Source organism: Sceloporus occidentalis, unplaced genomic scaffold (genome assembly GCF_023333645.1).
Source record: "Sceloporus occidentalis isolate IW3139 unplaced genomic scaffold, rSceOcc1.0.p SCAF_348, whole genome shotgun sequence".
Taxonomy (NCBI): Eukaryota; Metazoa; Chordata; class Lepidosauria; order Squamata; family Phrynosomatidae; genus Sceloporus; species Sceloporus occidentalis.
In genome coordinates, this window is record NW_028317328.1 from 81,828 (window position 1) to 100,774 (window position 18,947).

Consider the following 18,947-nt stretch of genomic DNA (forward strand, 5'->3'; position numbering starts at 1 on the left):
TACAATCCGCATCCTCCTGCACTATAGGAACCATTTCCTGGACCGATCATGCCCCTGTTTTACTGGCCCTTAAAACAGATTTTCCCTTCATAGGCCGCGGCACTTGGCGTCTAAACGACTCCCTCCTACACGATGACGCTCACAAGACACAGATCAATTCACATTTAACGCACTATTTTCAAGATAATGCCCTCCCTGACACTCCTATTGAGACCTTGTGGAACGCGCACAAAGCGGTTCTGAGAGGCCGGCTCATTAGCCTGGCCTCCTATGTTAAGAAGCAAAGGTCTGACTCGAAACTACTTTTATTGAGGAAGCTATATGATCTAAACATGCTTAATAAATCCCACACGACTGACTCCCTCACAAGCGACATCGCACGTATTAAACGGCAGTTGTCGGAACTTAATGCTCAAGCCACAGCCCATATGCTTCTTCGTCTTAAGCAAAAATTCTATGCTAAGGGCAACAAAGCTGACACTCTTTTAGCCCGTAAACTTCGACATGCCTCAGCTATTTCTAGGCCCCAATACATTACCGCACCCTCTGGTCTGAAAGTTAGCAATCCCTCTCAAATGGCAGAAGTCTTTGCGTCTTACTACGCCAAGCTATATAACTTAAAGGAGGACGCGTCTCTCCACCATCCTGCCCACACTGACATCGCCTCTTACCTTGCCCCTATCCCCTTGCCCTCTCTGCAGCCGGACAACTCTGCCTCTCTGGCAGTGCCTATAGAGTTGAGCGAGGTTGAGAGGGCTGTGGCTCAGCTTAAAAAGGGCTCGGCGCCGGGCCCGGATGGATACACTGCTTCTTACTATAGTACGTTTTTACCCATACTGGGCCCCCACTTACTTTCTTTATTTCGCTCTTACATGTCTTCTGGTACTATCCCCTCTGAGAATTTAACTGCCCATATAATCACCCTGCCGAAGCCAGGTAAACCCTTGGACACTTGTTCCAATTATAGGCCTATTTCCCTCCTGAACACCGACGTTAAAATATACGCCAAGATCTTAGCTAATCGATTATCTCCCATTTTACCGTCACTCCTTCACCCTGACCAGGTTGGATTTGTCACGGGCCGCCAACCTTCTGACAACACCCGTAAGTTCATTAATGTTATATGGGAAGCCACCAGGAAGAAGATTCCTGGGCTACTCTTATCCTACGATGCGGAAAAAGCCTTCGACAGGCTACATTGGTCGTTCCTTCAACTTACCATGTCAAAATTTAATTTCCCCCCTACATTCATACAAGCGGCCATGGCACTTTATTCTTCCCCCTCTGCCCGTATCTCCATGCAGGGTTTTCTATCCTCCCCATTCGACATCTCTAATGGCACCCGTCAGGGTTGTCCCTTATCCCCTTTACTTTATATACTAGCCTTAGAACCTCTAGCAGCTTCCATCCGCTCTGACACCTCGATTACGGGCTTTCCCATCTCCAACCATTCTCAATGTGTCCTGGGTCTTTTCGCAGACGACATATTAGTATCTCTTACTTCTCCTTCTCGCTCCTTGTCAGCTCTACAGCACCGCCTCTCTCAATACTCTCATGTTTCCTATCACAAAATCAACATACCGAAAACTCAAGCGATGTGTTTCCATCTAGACCCGGTAGACCGCGCTCACCTTACCAATTCCTACTGTTTTACCTGGCAACGCTCTCACATCTCTTACTTAGGTATCAAGCTGCCCAAATGCATACATAACATTAACACGCTCAATATTTTGGCCACCTGGAAGTGTGTTAGGGCGGACATTCTCAGGTGGCAGAAGTATGAACTATCATGGTTGGGTCGTGTAAATGCCCTTAAGATGTCGGCCCTTCCCAAGCTTCTCTATGTTTTCCGCACAGTCCCTATACGTCCCCCGGCTAATTTACTGACCACAATTCAGCGCTTTTTCATGTCATTCACTAAGGTGAGAGCTAGCTCCAGGGTGGCTGCTCGCACTCGGGTAGTCTCCAGACTTCAGGGGGGCTTGGGAATCCCACATATCCCCTCTTATTACTCGGCTTGCATTCTCTCACATGCTTTATCATTTTACGCCCGCACTAACTCCCCAACTTGGGTACACCAGGAGAATGCTATACTCTCTCCCTACACTCTAGATCAACTCCTCTGGGTGCAGGGCCCCTCGCGGCCCTCCTTGCCTGCCTTACCGCCTACGACCTCTTACATTTTTGATACCTGGGCCACTGTCTCCAGATATTTGCCCTTCTTGACTAAACTTACCTTTCTCACGCCGCTCCGTTCTCTTGAACTTCTGATCCCTGGCCTCGGTCTGGCCCACTGGCTTCGTCCCACCCTACGGGTGTTGGGCGATCTTTATAGTGGCCGTGACCTACACTCTTTTACACACCTTACATCTCACCATGGACTTCCACATCAGGACTTCTACAAGTACCTCCAGATCCGCCACCTTCTCCACTCCTCGTCTGGTTCTATCACCCAACATACACAGTCACTATGTTCCATCCGCTCACTATGCGATGCTGCCCCTCATTGTAAGGGTGCCATTTCGTCCTGGTACTCCCTTCTACTGAATCGATTCTCTGCCAGTAAACTTCCCCATATGGTGGCGTGGGAGAGGGAATTGCATCTACAATTGCCCCACGAGTACTGGCTTGAGGCAGAGGACATGATGAGGGGGGTATCTTATTGTACGAACCACCTCGAGCTTCAAAAGAAAATCAGTTGCAGGTGGTATCTTACCCCAGCTCGCCTCTTCCATATAGTCCCTGGCTACTCTAAACTTTGTTGGAGGGGTTGTGGATACGAGGGTTCCATGGTTCATATGTGGTGGAGCTGCCCGATACTACAGCCTCTGTGGAAACAAATTTTCTCCCTTTTCCCGTTATTGTGTCATATTGACTTAGATTATCTTCCTGAACTTGCCCTCCTGCATATGTTTGATGACCCTCCCCCCTCTCCTATACGGAAATTAGTAATACATGTTCTCTTAGCAGCCAAACTGTGCATAGCCAAAAAGTGGAAGGCAGCCTCCCCGCCCTCTTTTTTGGATGTTCTCTCCACTCTGGAGAAGCACAGGGTCATGGAAAAAATGTCGCACCTGGCAAATCACACGCCTCACCTCTATGATCGGGTGTGGTCGGCCTGGTTGGGCAGCTCCCTTTACTCTACACACTTCCCTTAAATGAAGGTTCTTGCTTTGGGGGGATTCTTGGTGAGTGTAGGCTTGGGGTGGTTCATATCCCCCTATATCTGGGTTCTTTTCCCCATGACACTACGGCTTCCCAGCCTGGTGTCGTCTCCGCTCTGTCAATCCTGGTGTTGGCTGTGTAGATACATGTCTGGCCTTCTTCTCCACCTTATTGAGTACATACCCCAGAATGCGGTTCCTTTGGTTTACTTTTGGGGTTTTTTTTTTTTTTTTTTTGTTGTTTTGTTCTAGTTCGGTTCACACTCTTGTCTTTTTAATGAAAATGTAGGACCGTTTACTGTACTTTATTGCGCATCTGTACCATTGTGCATCCACTATGTGTTATCTCCACCATGTCTAGTCTATCAACGACCGTGAGGCTATTCTGTAGTCACTTTACTTCCTTCAATGACCATTGTGGACTTGCACTTCTGCAATCTCCATGACCTGTTTCATCCTGATGCACTTCTTCTGATGTTTGTATCACCTTGCACTGTGATATTGTGTTACTGCACTTGGTTCTCAATAAAATTTTATTTTCAAAAAAAAAAAAATATTGATACAAAAATATATTCAACAATATTGGCCGACAGATTAAAGATATTATGCCCTCAATTAATACATAAGAACCAAACTGGATTTGTTAAAGGAAGACAATCCAGTGATAATCTGCGGAAAATTATTGATTTGGTAGAATATGTTTCCACCCACAAAGTGCCTTCATTGTTTCTAGCCCTAGACGCAGAGAAGGCATTTGATAGGGTTAATTGGTCCTTTCTCGAAGAATCACTATATATATATGGTTTTAAGAAAGGGTTTATTGATTCAATAATGTCACTGTACTCCAATCCAAGTGCAAGGGTGATAGGACAAGGCTTCAGCTCAAACTGGATTAAAATTTATAATGGCACCAGACAGGGATGCCCGTTATCCCCCCTCCTATATATTCTAACTATTGAACCTCTTGCGGCCAGGATTAGAAATAATAAAGAAATTAGAGGATTAACAATTGGAAATGTTGAAAATAAGATTGGCCTATATGCGGATGATATATTATTATCTATGTATGACCCTGTTAATTCGCTAAATAAATTGATGGAGGAAATTTCAATATTTAGTAAGTTTTCCAACTATAAATTAAACATAAAAAAGACCCAAGCAGCTATAGTGAATGTATCAGAGCAGATAAAAATAAGAATAGGAAAAGAATATGATTTTATATGGGAGACTATAAAATTCGAATATCTAGGAATTGTCATCCCTCTTAACATAACACAAATTATAGATATTAATTATGGGAAACTCTGTGATCAATTAACTAGACAAACTGCTGAATGGAAAGGGTTATTTATATCGTGGATGGGTAGGATGAATGTGGTAAGAGCATACATAATACCCAAATGGCTCTATCTACTACGTATGATACCCATTAAGCTATCCCGTACATGGATCCAATTGTTTCAAAAAAACATTGAAAAATTTATGTTATGGAACATGTGATATAGAACATGTGATAAATCAAATTAATCATCAATGTGTAATGGAACGCGGATTCTATCAAGTGCAGCAGAAACTATATAAATTCAATAGAGTATGGCGACCCTGGTTGGTCAAATACCCTAATTCTTTTTGTAATTATAGCTAGCAAGCTTAATTTATTGAGGAAGTAACCTACTGAGGACATGAATGGTATGTATGTAGTATGAATGTGTGTAAAACCCTTTCTGTTTCTTCTCTTTATTTCTTAGTATGACAATAGACCAGTTGATAGTTTATGAATATCCTGAGCTATTTGTCTATTATAGACTTTTATCAGTTTGTATCAATAATAGTAATAAAAAATAAAAAAAAGAAAAAAAAAAAGAAAAGAGACATCTAAGAGGGGATCTGATCACACTGTACAAATACATACAAGGTCCAGTTATCTATTCACCAGGAGGTCTCTACAAAAGACACAGGGTCATCAGCTTGAGGAAAGGAGATTTCAGCATCTGCATAGGAAAGGGTTCTTCACATTAAGAACAATAAGAATATGGAACTCTCTGCCTAAGGATGTTGTATTATCTAACTCTGTGGATATTTTTAAGAAAGGTCTGGATGCTTTTCTGGTTAAGCATAACATAAAGGGCTACAACTGCTAAAAGGACAGTCGTATTAGAAAGTTGATACAGGGAGTAATCTGATTGCCACTATAGAATCAAGAAGGATTGTTTTTCCCTGTTGTGGCATAATTGGTAATTGCCTCCAGTAGGGTTTTTTTTGCCTTCTTTTGGATCAACTTTAGAACTAGGTACATGTGAAAGGTTGAACTTGACGGACTGAAGTCTCTTTTCAACCTACTATACTATAAGTACTATGACCTCAATTAACAAGCACCGAGTGAAGGAAATGCAGGTCTTTTATAGTTGTAGCAGGTGTAGACCACTCCCTTTAACACCTGGTTTCCTCAACCTTGTATATCAAAGATAGAGCTGCTGTGAGAACACTCCACCTCTATTCCCAATCAGCGAGTACCTCCTCCTGTGTTGGAAACGCATCCGGGTGTGAGACCAAGCCCCGTCACAACCAGAAGCGTGTGCACGCTTGTCAAGTACGTCACGCCTCGGAATCGAGGTCAAGGTAGGAGCGGGCCTCTGACCCTGGCAGTGAGTTGCAATATTGTTTAAAAAATAATTCCAAAATTATTATTTACTGTTTTTATATAGTGCCAGATTCCACAGTGCTGTACAAAGGGTAGACAGAACATAATTAGTGTATAACATAACAAGATCGCATGAATATTGCTATGGATGTTATCTCGTTTGCCAGTTTGTTCTGTGACACAAAATTATACGGCTATTTCTACTATTGCATTTTTTTTTGCTTTGTTTGGTTTTTTTGAACAAACCATGTGGATTTACATATGCAAATGAAAAGATAAAAATACATTGTGTGTGTTTGGTGTTAGGTATGAGAACTAAGACTGGGAACGTGACAAATTCCCTTTTCACAGCTGTAAATGCAATGCTGAGATAACACTAACGTACCCAAAGTCATCTTGAATTTCTGCAACTTGATCCACCAAAATTTGCAAACGATCCCATCTCATTCTGCTGCATTCTTTATGAAAGTCAAATGCAAAATATCTAAAAAGAGCATAAAATAGAGAAAATTACTAATGTCATAAAACATGATGCATAGTTTAATAAAATAGGTATGACTAGGACAACAGAATTGATCCGTTCTAAGAGTCATACATTTTTAGATGTTACTTTTTCGTAAAAACAAAATTGCTAAACTTAGTTGTCTAAAATTACATGTTTTATTTATTTTCTAAGTGAAAACAAATAAAGTGTTGACTCACTTCTCTAAATTTGAGCACACGAGTACCATTTATTTGCAGAAAAAATAAGAGATAAAACATAGCATGCACAAATGTTTGGGTTCCATATTTGTCAGTATTTATTAACACCACCTTTGGCAAAAATTACAGCCTCCAAAGGTTTCATTTACTCTGCTTATAGTCTCTTATTTTCTTGCTTTAATATATTTAAATATACATTACATGGGGAACCTCTTGTTAAACCATTAATAGAAACCAGGGTTTTGTGTGTTGAACACACATGTCCTCAACTGCAGCCCACAAAATATATAGTCGCAGGCACTTGCAAACAACACTAAATCTGTGAGTTGTTTTGCGAGTGTCAGCATGCAAACCAAAAATTAAAGATACCACTTTCAACTGAAGGCAAGGCCTTGAGTGGAAAGGGGCTAACTTTGCTGTTCCCATTTTGTCTTTAGAAGCCAGTTTCCCCATCATATTTAATTTTAAAATATACTTTTCTTTTGTATTTTGGGGACATAACCCTTCCACATGGAGGACTTACTAAGTGTATATATTTATTTTGCATTTGTAACAGTAGATATTCTGAGAACCTACTTATACAATATGGCTATGCCATCCCAGTTTCACCAGCAATCTGGCCAAGAAAACTGGTGTTGCCATCATATTCCAATAAAAATAAACATTTCCTTGATAGTTTTTACCACCTACATGTCTGTTGTTCCTTTTAGCTTCTCGTAAAAAGGAGATGGTCAGCATTTACTGGCTCTTCAAAATACACTGCACCAACTACAAATTGCTTCATAAGTTCACCTACCCAAGATACTATGAACAAAATCCAACACATGAGCGGCTAAGATGTAGCATTTTGTGTTTAACCCCCTTCGTGACAAAGGCTGATTTTACTTTTGGTACCCTTTGGGCCAATGGCCGTTTTAACATTTCTGCGCTGCTCGTGTTTAGCTGTAATTTTCTTATTTCCCGTTTACTGAATCCACACAAGTTATATATATTGTGTTTTTCAGGACAAGAAGGGCTTTCTTTAGATGGCATTGTTTTGATTGTATCATATTATTTACTATTAAAAAAGTATAAAATATGGTGAAACATTTAGAAAAAAATTACTTTTTCTAACTTTTAGTTGAAAAATCTTTTACTCATCTATAAAAGGTAATGAAAAAACCTGCTAAATAGATTTTACTATTTGTCCTGAGTTTAGAAATACCCAATGTTTTTATGTTTTCTTGCTTTTTTCTACACGTTATGGGGTAATAAGTACAGGTAGCGTTTTGCTATTTCAAAGCCATTTTTTCCAATTTTGGTAATTCTTCCCCCATGTGCCATTTCGGGTATCTTTGAAGCTGGCCAATGCAATTTACCCCATCAAATCATATATTTTTGAAAACTAGACACCCCAGGGTATTTCAAATGCTAGTATTTTAACTCTTTCCATGCACCATATCTACCACCAAACTTTGTGGTAGTCATTTCTTTGCATTTGTTTTTTCACACACATTTTACTTCAGGTATGAATAAACAGGTTCTGTATATGTCACTATCATAAAACACCCCAATATGTGTTCAGCAACATCTCCTGAGTACAGCGATACCTCACATGAATGATTTTGCCTGGCTGTTTGGGGGGAAAAAGGGCCACATTTGGGGTATGCGCATTTTTTCAATGTTGAACTTTGGCATTTGGGGATCCACTGCCCATGCCCTATTTGGTACATCTTTGAGCCGGGCCATTTCAGTGTGCCCAATAAAACCATATTGGCCGGGACAGTCCTGCAATAGGACTCTTGAGGCTGCCCGGAATCAGTGATGTCGGCAGGGTGGGTGGCAGAAACGCCGTACTTTTTTTTTTTTGTGTGTGGAGCCCTCACTCCGAGAGGCACGCACTCCCACCCAGGACTTTTTCAAGGTAAGTGAAATACAAAGGGTAAGGGGGGGGAGGAGTAGAATATTCAAATAAAGAGTGAGAATGAGTGAGAGAATGAGGACCATTACATAAATTATGGTGGGTAAAGGTGATGGAAAACCCTTCCACTTAAAATTAAAGGGGTAGTAGAAGCAATATTATTTGTATAAAGTGGATATAGAGGCAAAAGGTGATTGCCTTTGGTTGTGGCAGCACCATGAGATTTCTGAGGGAAAAACAAGCCTTCTGGCTTGTCTGGTGTCATGAGAGAATGAATGAAATAATGTGTGGATGCCTTGTGTGAATGAGTGAGAGAATGAAAGAATTAATGTGTGGATGAATTGTGTGAATGAGTGAGAGAATTAATGAATTTGTCAGAATACATTAATGAATGTGTAAATTATTTGTGTGAAATATACCCTCTATACCCTCAGTGCTGAGTTTACATGCAATTACCAGTTGATCTATACTTGCAATGCTGGGTTTGTGTGTTCTGTTGATCTGTATCTGCAATGCTGTTTCCATACATTATTATTGTATACCTGCAACTACAGGATTTGTATGTCTGATTCTGTCTATTTGATCGATACCTTCAGTGCTGAGTTCACACGTGAATTCCAGTTGATTTATACTTGCTATGCTATGTGTCCATACATTTATGTATACCTCCAAATATAAGGTTTGTATGCCTTATTCAGTTGATCTATACATGCAAGTGCGGTTTCATGTGTTTATTTGATCTATACCTGAACTACAGGGAGTAAGTAAAAGAGAGGTATGACTTAGTAAATGAGGGGACAAAGGGACTCTTGGGATGTTTACGGGGGATAGGTGTTATGCTGTACCAGTATATAATAACAGTAATCCTATACCACCGTCAATGTTTGCCACAGTATATAACGATAACAGTTATGCTGTACCATCGTCAATGTTTGCCTCGGTACATAATGATAACAGTTATGCTGTACCACTGTGAATGTTTGCCTCCGTATATAACGATAACAGTTAATCTATACCACCGACAATGTTTGCCTCAGTATATAATGATAACAGTTATGCTGTACCCCCGTCAATGTTTGCCTCAGTATATAATAGCAGTTATGCTGTACCACCGTCAATGTTTGCCTCGAGGGAAGATGAGGGGCGTGACGTGCGTGAGGACGTGACGTTGCACGCACCAGTAGGAGGAGGGTGATGGGTCTCCACGCGGTTTGTGCCTCGAAAAGGAGTTAAGCCGGGACGGTCAGGTCGGGTTTCTAGATACCCCAAAGCTACGCTTCCAGCATCATGCGGCATAGATGATGATCAGGTTGGTCCTATTCTGCAAATTCTGCAGATAAGTGTCTTAAATCTCATATTATATGCTAATACCGTCCTATATGATCTCAAGTGTTGTGATGACTAAAATTGAATATAAAGGCAATATTTGGGACTAAATTTTTGCAACATAAGAAGTGATTTCATTACTATACTGACGGTTTAGCCCTACTAATTAAAGAAAAGAAAAGAAGAAAAGGTTCTCACTTACTAAACGGTGGAGATACTGGAAATTGTAATTACAAAGATTAGAAACTTTTTTTTTTCCGCTAATCGTTTCATTTTGCTCCAATCTATATACGCTACACGGAATAACGTTTTTTTGGGGATGCTTAACTAGGCGGTGATGACTAAAATTGAATATAAAGGCAATATTGGACTTAAATTCTAGTAACACACACAATTTATATATATATTTTTCTTTTTTTTTCTAATATAAGAAGCGATTACATTACTATACTGACGGTCCAGCCCTATAAACCAAAGAAAAGAAAAGAAGAAAAGGTTTCTTCTCTAAATGGCTGGGATACTGGAAACAGTAACTACAAAATTAGAATCGTTTTTTTTTTTTTTTCTTCAAACTGGTTCATTGAGAAATAAAGAGGTGCAGACAAGTGCCCCAATTTATATATGCTACACGGAATAATGATTGTTTTGGGAGGCTTAACTGAAGATATGTCTACAATTGAATATATAAGTATTATATAACCTGATTATTTAATAATATACATATTCTCATAATAAGAGACATTGAGATACTATCTGCACTGATTTGTAAGCTCTATAAGCTTATAAACTTCAATAAGCCAGAAATACAAGCTTAAAATGCCTCCTAAACAGCAGATATCCAAAAATAGAGAAAAAGAAAAAGACTCTAAACTAAATAAAGGAGCTACGACTTTTTTTTCACCGAGACATACAAAAGAGTCTCTGGACTATTCTCAGGCAGAATCAATGGCCTCAATGGAAGATACTCTGTCTAGCCCTACTAGATCTGATCTCACCTTAATTACACAAGATATACTAAAAGGTGCTTTAGATGACCTATTGAAAAATATAAAACAAGAAATCTCTGCTAGCTCTACAGAAATTAGGCTGGAAATTGCCAATTTGTCAACAAAAATTACAAATATAGAAGCCAAATATGAAGCATTAGAGAAACAAAAGAAGATAACTTCAGAATCGATAAAGTCTTTAGAAAATAAATTTGAAGATTTACAAATTAAAATTTCAGAATTGGAAGATCGTTCCCGAAGACTTAATCTACGATTTAGAAATATTCCTGAATCCTACTCAACAGATAAACTTCAAATATTTATATTAGATTTAATTAAAGACATGCATATTAAAGACGTGTTGCCTTCCAATTTAATAGACAGATGTCATCGCTTGAGGAAACCCAAAGATCTCGCAGACAGTATCCCTAGAGACGTTATTGTTTCCTTCACTTCAGCTTATTGGAAAGAAAATATACTAAAATCACGAAGACAGACTATTTCAAAGGTCGTAGAGTTCTCGGAAATTCAAATATATCCTGATTTGTCCCCAGCAACTAGAACCTGGAGACGAACCTTTCTGTATGACTTAAAATATCTACATGAAAAGAATATTAAGTATATATGGGCCTTTCCGAGGGCTATAAGAATATTCTGGAATGGCTCCATTGAGACATTTATGAATCAAAACGCATTGAAAGAATGGATAAAACAGAATAAAATCTGACATTTTTAACATAATGATCAATATATAAATGTACTCCAAATTTTCTATCCTTCTGAATAATGAAATATACATGCACTTTTCAGGAATGATGATGATAATTAAAGTATGCTCTGTAGCAGAATTAGAATTTGTTATATGATAGCACTGCATTATAAATGTATTTTTTTAAATTTGATAAATTTGGGAGCAATTACTAAAATATAAACGTGCTGTAAATTTCTTATCCTTTTGCACAAAGAAATCTATATGCACTTTATTTAGTTGATGGTAACTAAACTATGGTCCATAGTAAAATCGGAAATTAAATTTTTATAGGATTGCACTTTACCACTTTGCACTCTCTTATATATATCTTTATTAGCTAATATGATAAAATTGGGAGCAATTATTAAAATATAAACATGTTCTAAATTTTTTTTTCTTTTTGCACAAAGAAATCTATATGCACTTTATTAAGATGATGGTAACTAAATTATGCTCCATAGTAAAATTGGAAATGAAATCTTTATAGGATTGCACTTTACCACTTTGCACTTTCTTATATACATTTGTATTAGCTAATATGATAAAATTGGGAGCAATTACTAAAATATAAACGTGTTCTAAATTCTTTATCCTTTTGCACAAAGAAATCTATCTGCACTTTATTAAGATGATGGTAACTAAACTATCATCTAGAGTAAAATCCTAAATGAAATCTTTATAGGATTGCACTTTTACCACCTAGCACTTTCTTATATATATTTGTATTAGTTAATATGATAAAATTGGGAGCAATTACTAAAATATAATTGTGTTCTAAATTCTTTATCCTTTTGCACAAAGAAACCTATAAGCACTTTATTATGATGATACTAACTAAACTACGCTCCATAATAAAATCAGAAATGAAATTTCTATAGGATTGCACTTTGCCATTTTGCACTTTATCTTTTTTTTTTTTTTTTTTTCTCTCCTGTTCTTTTTCTTCTTCCTTTTCTTTGAAATTTGATAGCTCTCACTAGTTAATTTTGCAGTAATACCTACCGACCTGTCTCTGGGTTTATATTATCAACTAGGCTACCCATCTGTACTCCTGCTTTTGGTTCAATAAGAACCTAAGTATGTATCCAGATAAACATGTTGTTATTTTGATGCATATGTCTAGTTTAATTGTGTTCAATATAATATAATAATTTTTTTTTTGTTTTTTCTATGTTTTATTATGTCTATGTTTATTTCCGAGATGGAGTTGGGGAGAAGTTGGGTGAGACAGGAATAATTGGTATGGTCTTTGGACGAATGGTAGCCCCTAAAGTAGATGGAGCTCAAAATTACCCAATTGAATGGGGATTAAGTGTATTTCGGTAAATACTCAGGGGCTGAATTCACCGACCAAATGAAATCGTGTATATTCCTGTTTACGTAAAGAAAAAATAGACGTGGCCTTTTTTCAAGAAACGCATTGGAGGATTATAGATAAAATCAACTGGGGTGGCAGAATATTTCCCACTATATGCCATGCATCGATGTTAGACAAAAAAAAGAGAGGAGTAGCAATTACTTTTTCCAATAGAATACGGACTAGAATGAATTTCTTAGAGCAAGATGAAGATGGGTGCTATCTCATATGGGTTGGGACCCTTAACCCCTTCGCGACCTTTGCCGGTTCAGGACCGTCATAACAAGAAGGTCACTAAATGACCTTTGACGGTCCTGAACCGTCAAAAAATTAAATAAGCTTAGAAAGTGATCAACGATCACTTTCTTCGCTTAAACGGCCTTGCTGCAATGCCTCGATGTCGAGGCATTCAGCAAGGCCGAGATCCGCATCGGGGGCCATGTCTGGCCCCTCCCCGGGGCGTCAACAGCCGCCATACATTGTATGGCGGCGGACGCCCGTTTTAAAAGCGTTTAGGAGGCGATCAACGATCGCCTCCTAAACTTAAATGGTGTCGCTGGAATGCCTCGATCCGGAGAGCGGTCACAGCCGCCGCTGCCGGTGATCTTCGCCATCAAGCAAGATGGCGGCGGCCCGGGAAATAAAACAATAAAGACGAAAAAGTTCGCTAGAGGGTCTCCAGACCCTCTAGAGAACTGGCTCCACTTGCTGGTTGAATACAGGTACTGCATTCAACCATGCAAGTCAATGGAGCCCAGCTTTCTAATCACTATGTGATTAGTAAAATATTCAAAAAAAATAAAAATAAATAAAAAATGGAAAAAAAAATAAAAAAAATGTGCTAACATTTAAAAATAATTATGCAGTGATGTCACTAGATGAACCATCCAGTACCAGCAAAATGTGTAAAAAAAAATATTAAAAAAGTATTAAAAAAATAAAATAAAATTAAAAAATAAAGTTTATTATTTTGAGCAAGTGCTAAAATTTCTCAAAAATCTCAAAGAGTTAAAATAAAAGCACTTCAAATACCCAAGGGGTGTCTAATATATAAAAAAAATGGCTGATGGGGTAAATTGGAGTGGCCTAGCTCAAAGATAGGGCATAGGTACAGACTGACCAAAATGGAGAAAAAAAGCGCACTTCCCAAATGTGGCATTTTAAATCTGAAACAACCCGACAAACCCATGCATGTCGGGTATCACTGCACTCAGGAGATGTTCCTGAACACACATTGGCGTGTTGTTTGACAGTGGCATATACCAGGACCTGTATATCTATAACTAAAGTACAATTTGTGTGGAAAAAAAATAAAAAAAATTACTATTACAAAGTTTGACAAAGTGTAGTTCTATAATTGGTGCATGGAAAGGGTTAAAATAACAGCATTTGGAATACCCTGGGGTGTCTAGTTTTCAAAAATATATGGTTTGAATGGGTTAAATTGAGTTAACCGGCTTCAAAGATATTCCAAAGAGGAGAGGGAGGCACAATGACCAAATGACCACCTGAATTACGCATGCCCCAAAAGTAGCCTTTTACCAGCCAAACAATCTGACAAACCCATGCATGTGGGGTATCGCTGTACTCAGGAGATGTTGCTGAACACATATTGGGGTGTTGTTTGACAGTGACATATACCAGCACCTGTATATCTATAACTAAAGTACAATTTGTGTGGGAAAAAAAAATAAAAAAAATTACTATTACAAAGTTTGACAAAGTGTAGTTGTATAATTGGTGCATGGAAAGGGTTAAAATAACAGCATTTGGAATACCCTGGGGTGTCTAGTTTTCAAAAATATATGGTTTGAATGGGTTAAATTGAGTTAACCGGCTTCAAAGATGTTCCAAAGAGGAGATGGAGGCAGACTGACCAGATTTGTTAAAAAAGATTTGGAAATCATAAAACGCTGCTTGTACTTATTGCCCTATAACTTACAAAAAACAGCAAAAAAACATAAAAACATTGGGTATTTCTAAACTCAGGACAAGTAGTAGAATCTATTTAGCTAGTTTTTTTACTTGCTTTTTTAGGTGAGTAAAAGATTTTTCAAATAAAAGTCATAAAATGTGTTTTTTTTTCAATTTTTCACCATGTTTTTTTAATTTTTTTTATACTAAATAAGATGATACGATCAAAATAATGGTATCTGAAGAAAGCCCATCTTGTCCTGAAAAAAACAATATATAACTTATGTGGGTACACTAAATGGGTGAGGAGAAAATTACAGCTGAACACAAGCACAACAAAAGTGTCAAAACAGCCTCGGTCCCACAGGGTACAAAACGAAAAATGAGCCCGGTCCTTAAGGGGTTAATGATATAAAATATACGTTGGTAAATATTTATCTTCCTAACACAGTTCCACTTTCATACTTTTAAAGAATTCTGGATAAAGTTGATAAAGTAAAAACTGGGGTACTTATTATGGCAGGGGATTATAACTGTTTCCTAGATGAGAAAATGGATAAAGAGATGGGAAGAAAAAAAAATAATAAAAACCTAAAAAAAAATAGCAAAATCCTTCTGTAAAATCATATTAAAAGCAGATCTATACGATCTATGGAGACTGAAATACCCCACAACAACAGACTACTCCCATTTTTCGAAAGTACATAATACTTTTTCCAGAATAGATATGATCTTTGGCGATGGAAAAGCAGTAAGTCAACTACAAAAAATAAAGATGAATGATAATGTTTGGTCTGATCACAGTTACATTATTTTTGAGTTAAAAGATAGATGGGAGCCATCATCATTTACAACATGGCGCTTGGATGATTACATTCTACATTCTGAAGAGAATAGAAATATCATAGAGATGACTAAAGCCTTTTTTTCAGAAAACAAAATAGGACAAACAACACAAGCCATCAGATGGTGTGCCTATAAGGCAGTCATAAGAGGACATCTCATTAAAATAAAGAAAAAGATGCGACTAAATAGGGAGCAGCCACTAAATGAACTTTATATATCATATTACAACTTAGCCCTAAAAGCCAAAATAGATCCCACCCAAGACTCTATATCTCAAGTACAAACTATTAGAGATAAAATAAACCAAAGGGAATTAGAAAGAACAAGATATTACATGGAAAAATTAAGAGTAACATATTACCACAAAAGTAATAGACCAGATAAGATCTTGAGCAACCAACTTAAAAAGAAAAGAGCAAATGAAAAAATAACAAAAATTGTCTCAGACGGCTGTATAAGACTGTCTCCAGAGGATATAGCTGAGGGATTTAGGATATATATATATATATATATATATATATATATATATATATATATATATATATATATATATATATATATATATATATATATATATATAGATATATATAATTTACCAGCATTATCTGAAGAACAAAAGGAAATTCTGTATAGGCCATTGGAGAAAAAGGAATTAAGTAATATTATTGATAGACTTCAGAAATACAAAACTCCAGGTCCGGACGGTTTTACCAATTTATTTTATAAAACCATGAAATCAGAATTATTAGATCAACTCATCTTGACCTTTGAAGAAATTGCAAATACGGGTATACTCCCAAAAGAGATCTTGCAGGCTAATATTCTCCCAATATTAAAAAAAAATAAGAATCCAGAGGAACTAAAAAGCTATCGTCCTATTTCCCTAATCAATGTAAACTATTCTCTGCATTATTGGCAGAAAGACTAAAACTTACATTAGATACTTTGATACATCCAGACCAAGTGGGGTTTGTCCCAAATAGAGACTCTACCAATAACATCAGACGTCTGATTGACGAATTGGATCACGCTGAAAAACATGGTTACCCCCTCCTGACCCTCTCATTAGATGCCGAGAAGGCTTTTGATAGGGTCAGTTGGGGGTTCCTTAGGGCCACCCTTAGAGCATTCGGAATTTCGGGCTGGTTCTACAATGCCATTACATCTCTATACTCTAATCCTAGTGCACGGGTGGTCGGGCATGGATTATGTTCTACCTGGTTCGATCATAAAAATGGCACCAGACAGGGCTGCCCCCTATCACCTATCCTCTATATCTCTACTTTGGAACCTTTTGCCAAAAAAATACACACTAATCAAGACATAACAGGTATTAAAATAGACAAGGAGGAATTTAAAATATCATTATATGCAGATGATGTGATCATCACGGTAACTAAGCCACTAACCTCAATGAAATACTTCTTAAGAGAAGTGGAAAACTATAGTCTAGTCTCGAACTATAAACTTAATCTCGATAAAACCATTGTACAAGCTAAAAACATTAGCGCTCAAGTTAGAGATATTTTATCTAAACATTTTTCTTTAAATACAAAAGTAAATGACTTTGAGCACCTTGGAATCCTTATCCCCGAGAAAATTGATAATATAGTAGAAATACATTTTCTCCGCCTTTTAAGAATGTCAACTATATTTATGAAGGAGTGGAGAAAAATTGAACTGTCCTGGTGGGGCCGAGTTAACGCTCTAAACTCTTATCTAATGCCAAGATGGAGTTATTTATTTTGCATGTTACCATTAAAATTTCCACAGAGTTGGCTTGCTATAATACATACGTCCTTTTTAAATTTTGTTTGGAAGGGAAAGATTCCCAGGATCAATGCAAATCTTATGAGCGCACGTGCTAGGGATGGAGGTATGAGTTTTCCACAGGTAAAATAATATTATGAAATCAGTATACTGTATCATATAGCTAAAACCTACCAAGAAATATCTAGACAAGAAGTATGGTACAAGATAGAATGTAAGTCTTGTGAGGTAAGCAGTTTAAATAGAGTTATCTGGTCCTTGAAAGATAAAGATATAGTAAATAAAGTTAAAAGCAAAAATAAGATCTTAGAGAATATTATATCGGAATGGCTAAATATAAAATAAAAATTGGGTATCAAAGATAAGTTAATTGATACATTAAAGTTCAACATTTTGGAAGAACTTATCGATAATATCTCACTCGATCATTTGCAACAAGCAGGAGTCAATACTATATCAGACATAATGGCACATGGAGAGAATTTCTTTTCCTTCTATTTTAATTAAATTTAAATCAATTAAACCAACTAACTATTTACGAATAAAAAATTGTATTAATAAACATGTTCTAACTTCACAAGATACACACATTAGGAAACTTGCTCAAATTTTATAAAAGAAGGATAAAAGAAGGGAATAATTCTATTATGAAAATAATCTCAAATTGGGAGAAAGAATTTAATATTCTGATACCTGTTGGAGAATGGATAAAAGAGACTAAGAACTGTCTCTCAAGGATACATGACCTCTCCCTTTTGGAGACACAATATAAAGTTATAAACAAATGGTATCTAGTTCCAACTCGCATTACCAGGATGTTTCCAGTAAACTCTAATATATGTTCGTGATGTGAGCAATCTATTGGAACTTACATCCACATATGGTGGTCCTGCCCTAAAGTAAATATCTTTTGGAAAGAAATTCTTTCTTATTTAAAGAAAATAGACAATATTATAACTCCAGAAACCCCGGCATCCTTATTACTACATTTAGGATGGCCACCTTTAACTCAAACTCAATTAAACATAACTATCCATACCTGCATAGCAGTTGAGAAATTAATAGCCAAAGAGTGGAAACAAAATAGATATTTTAATCTGTCCCAAGTGGTAAACCAAATTAAGTTTCAGATCACAATGGAGAGGGAAGTATCGCGTATAAACCATATGTCTTTCAAAAAAACACAAGCATGGGAAACGTCTTAAAAAAATTAACAATATAAGTTTACTTAGCAGTAATAACCAATGAGTCCCGTCTCGTAATACCTTCTTCCCCAGCTCCATCTCGGATTCTATGATGTTTTATGTAGATTATGTATTGTTATTTTTTTTTTGTTTGTTTTTTTTTTGTCCTTTTTGTCTAACGCCTACTATACGAGGAAAGCAAGAAATATATGAAATTGATTATTTTCTGCTGTATTGTAGAACTCATATATGTTGAATATCTATTTATTTATTTTTATTGTTGTGTCGATATAATGTTCATACGTAATATTAATGTTTGTCTAATGAAAACATAAATAAAGATTTAAAAAAAAAAAAAAAAGGTTTGCCTCGGTATATAATAAAAGCAGTTATGCTGTACCCCTGT

General features: G+C 37.0%; 1 protein-coding gene across 1 annotated transcript in view; it reads right to left on the minus strand.

The window, feature by feature from the left end:
- LOC149274084 (phosphatidylinositol-3-phosphatase SAC1) overlaps nt 1-18,947 on the minus strand; it is a gene marked incomplete at its 3' end in the record, with an annotated part of 145,336 nt that overhangs the window by 72,595 nt on the left and 53,794 nt on the right. Inside the window, exon 13 of the mRNA XM_089505851.1 lies at nt 6,191-6,289. Coding sequence (XP_089361977.1) covers nt 6,191-6,289 — 99 coding nt within the window. The remainder of the gene's footprint in view (nt 1-6,190; nt 6,290-18,947) is intronic.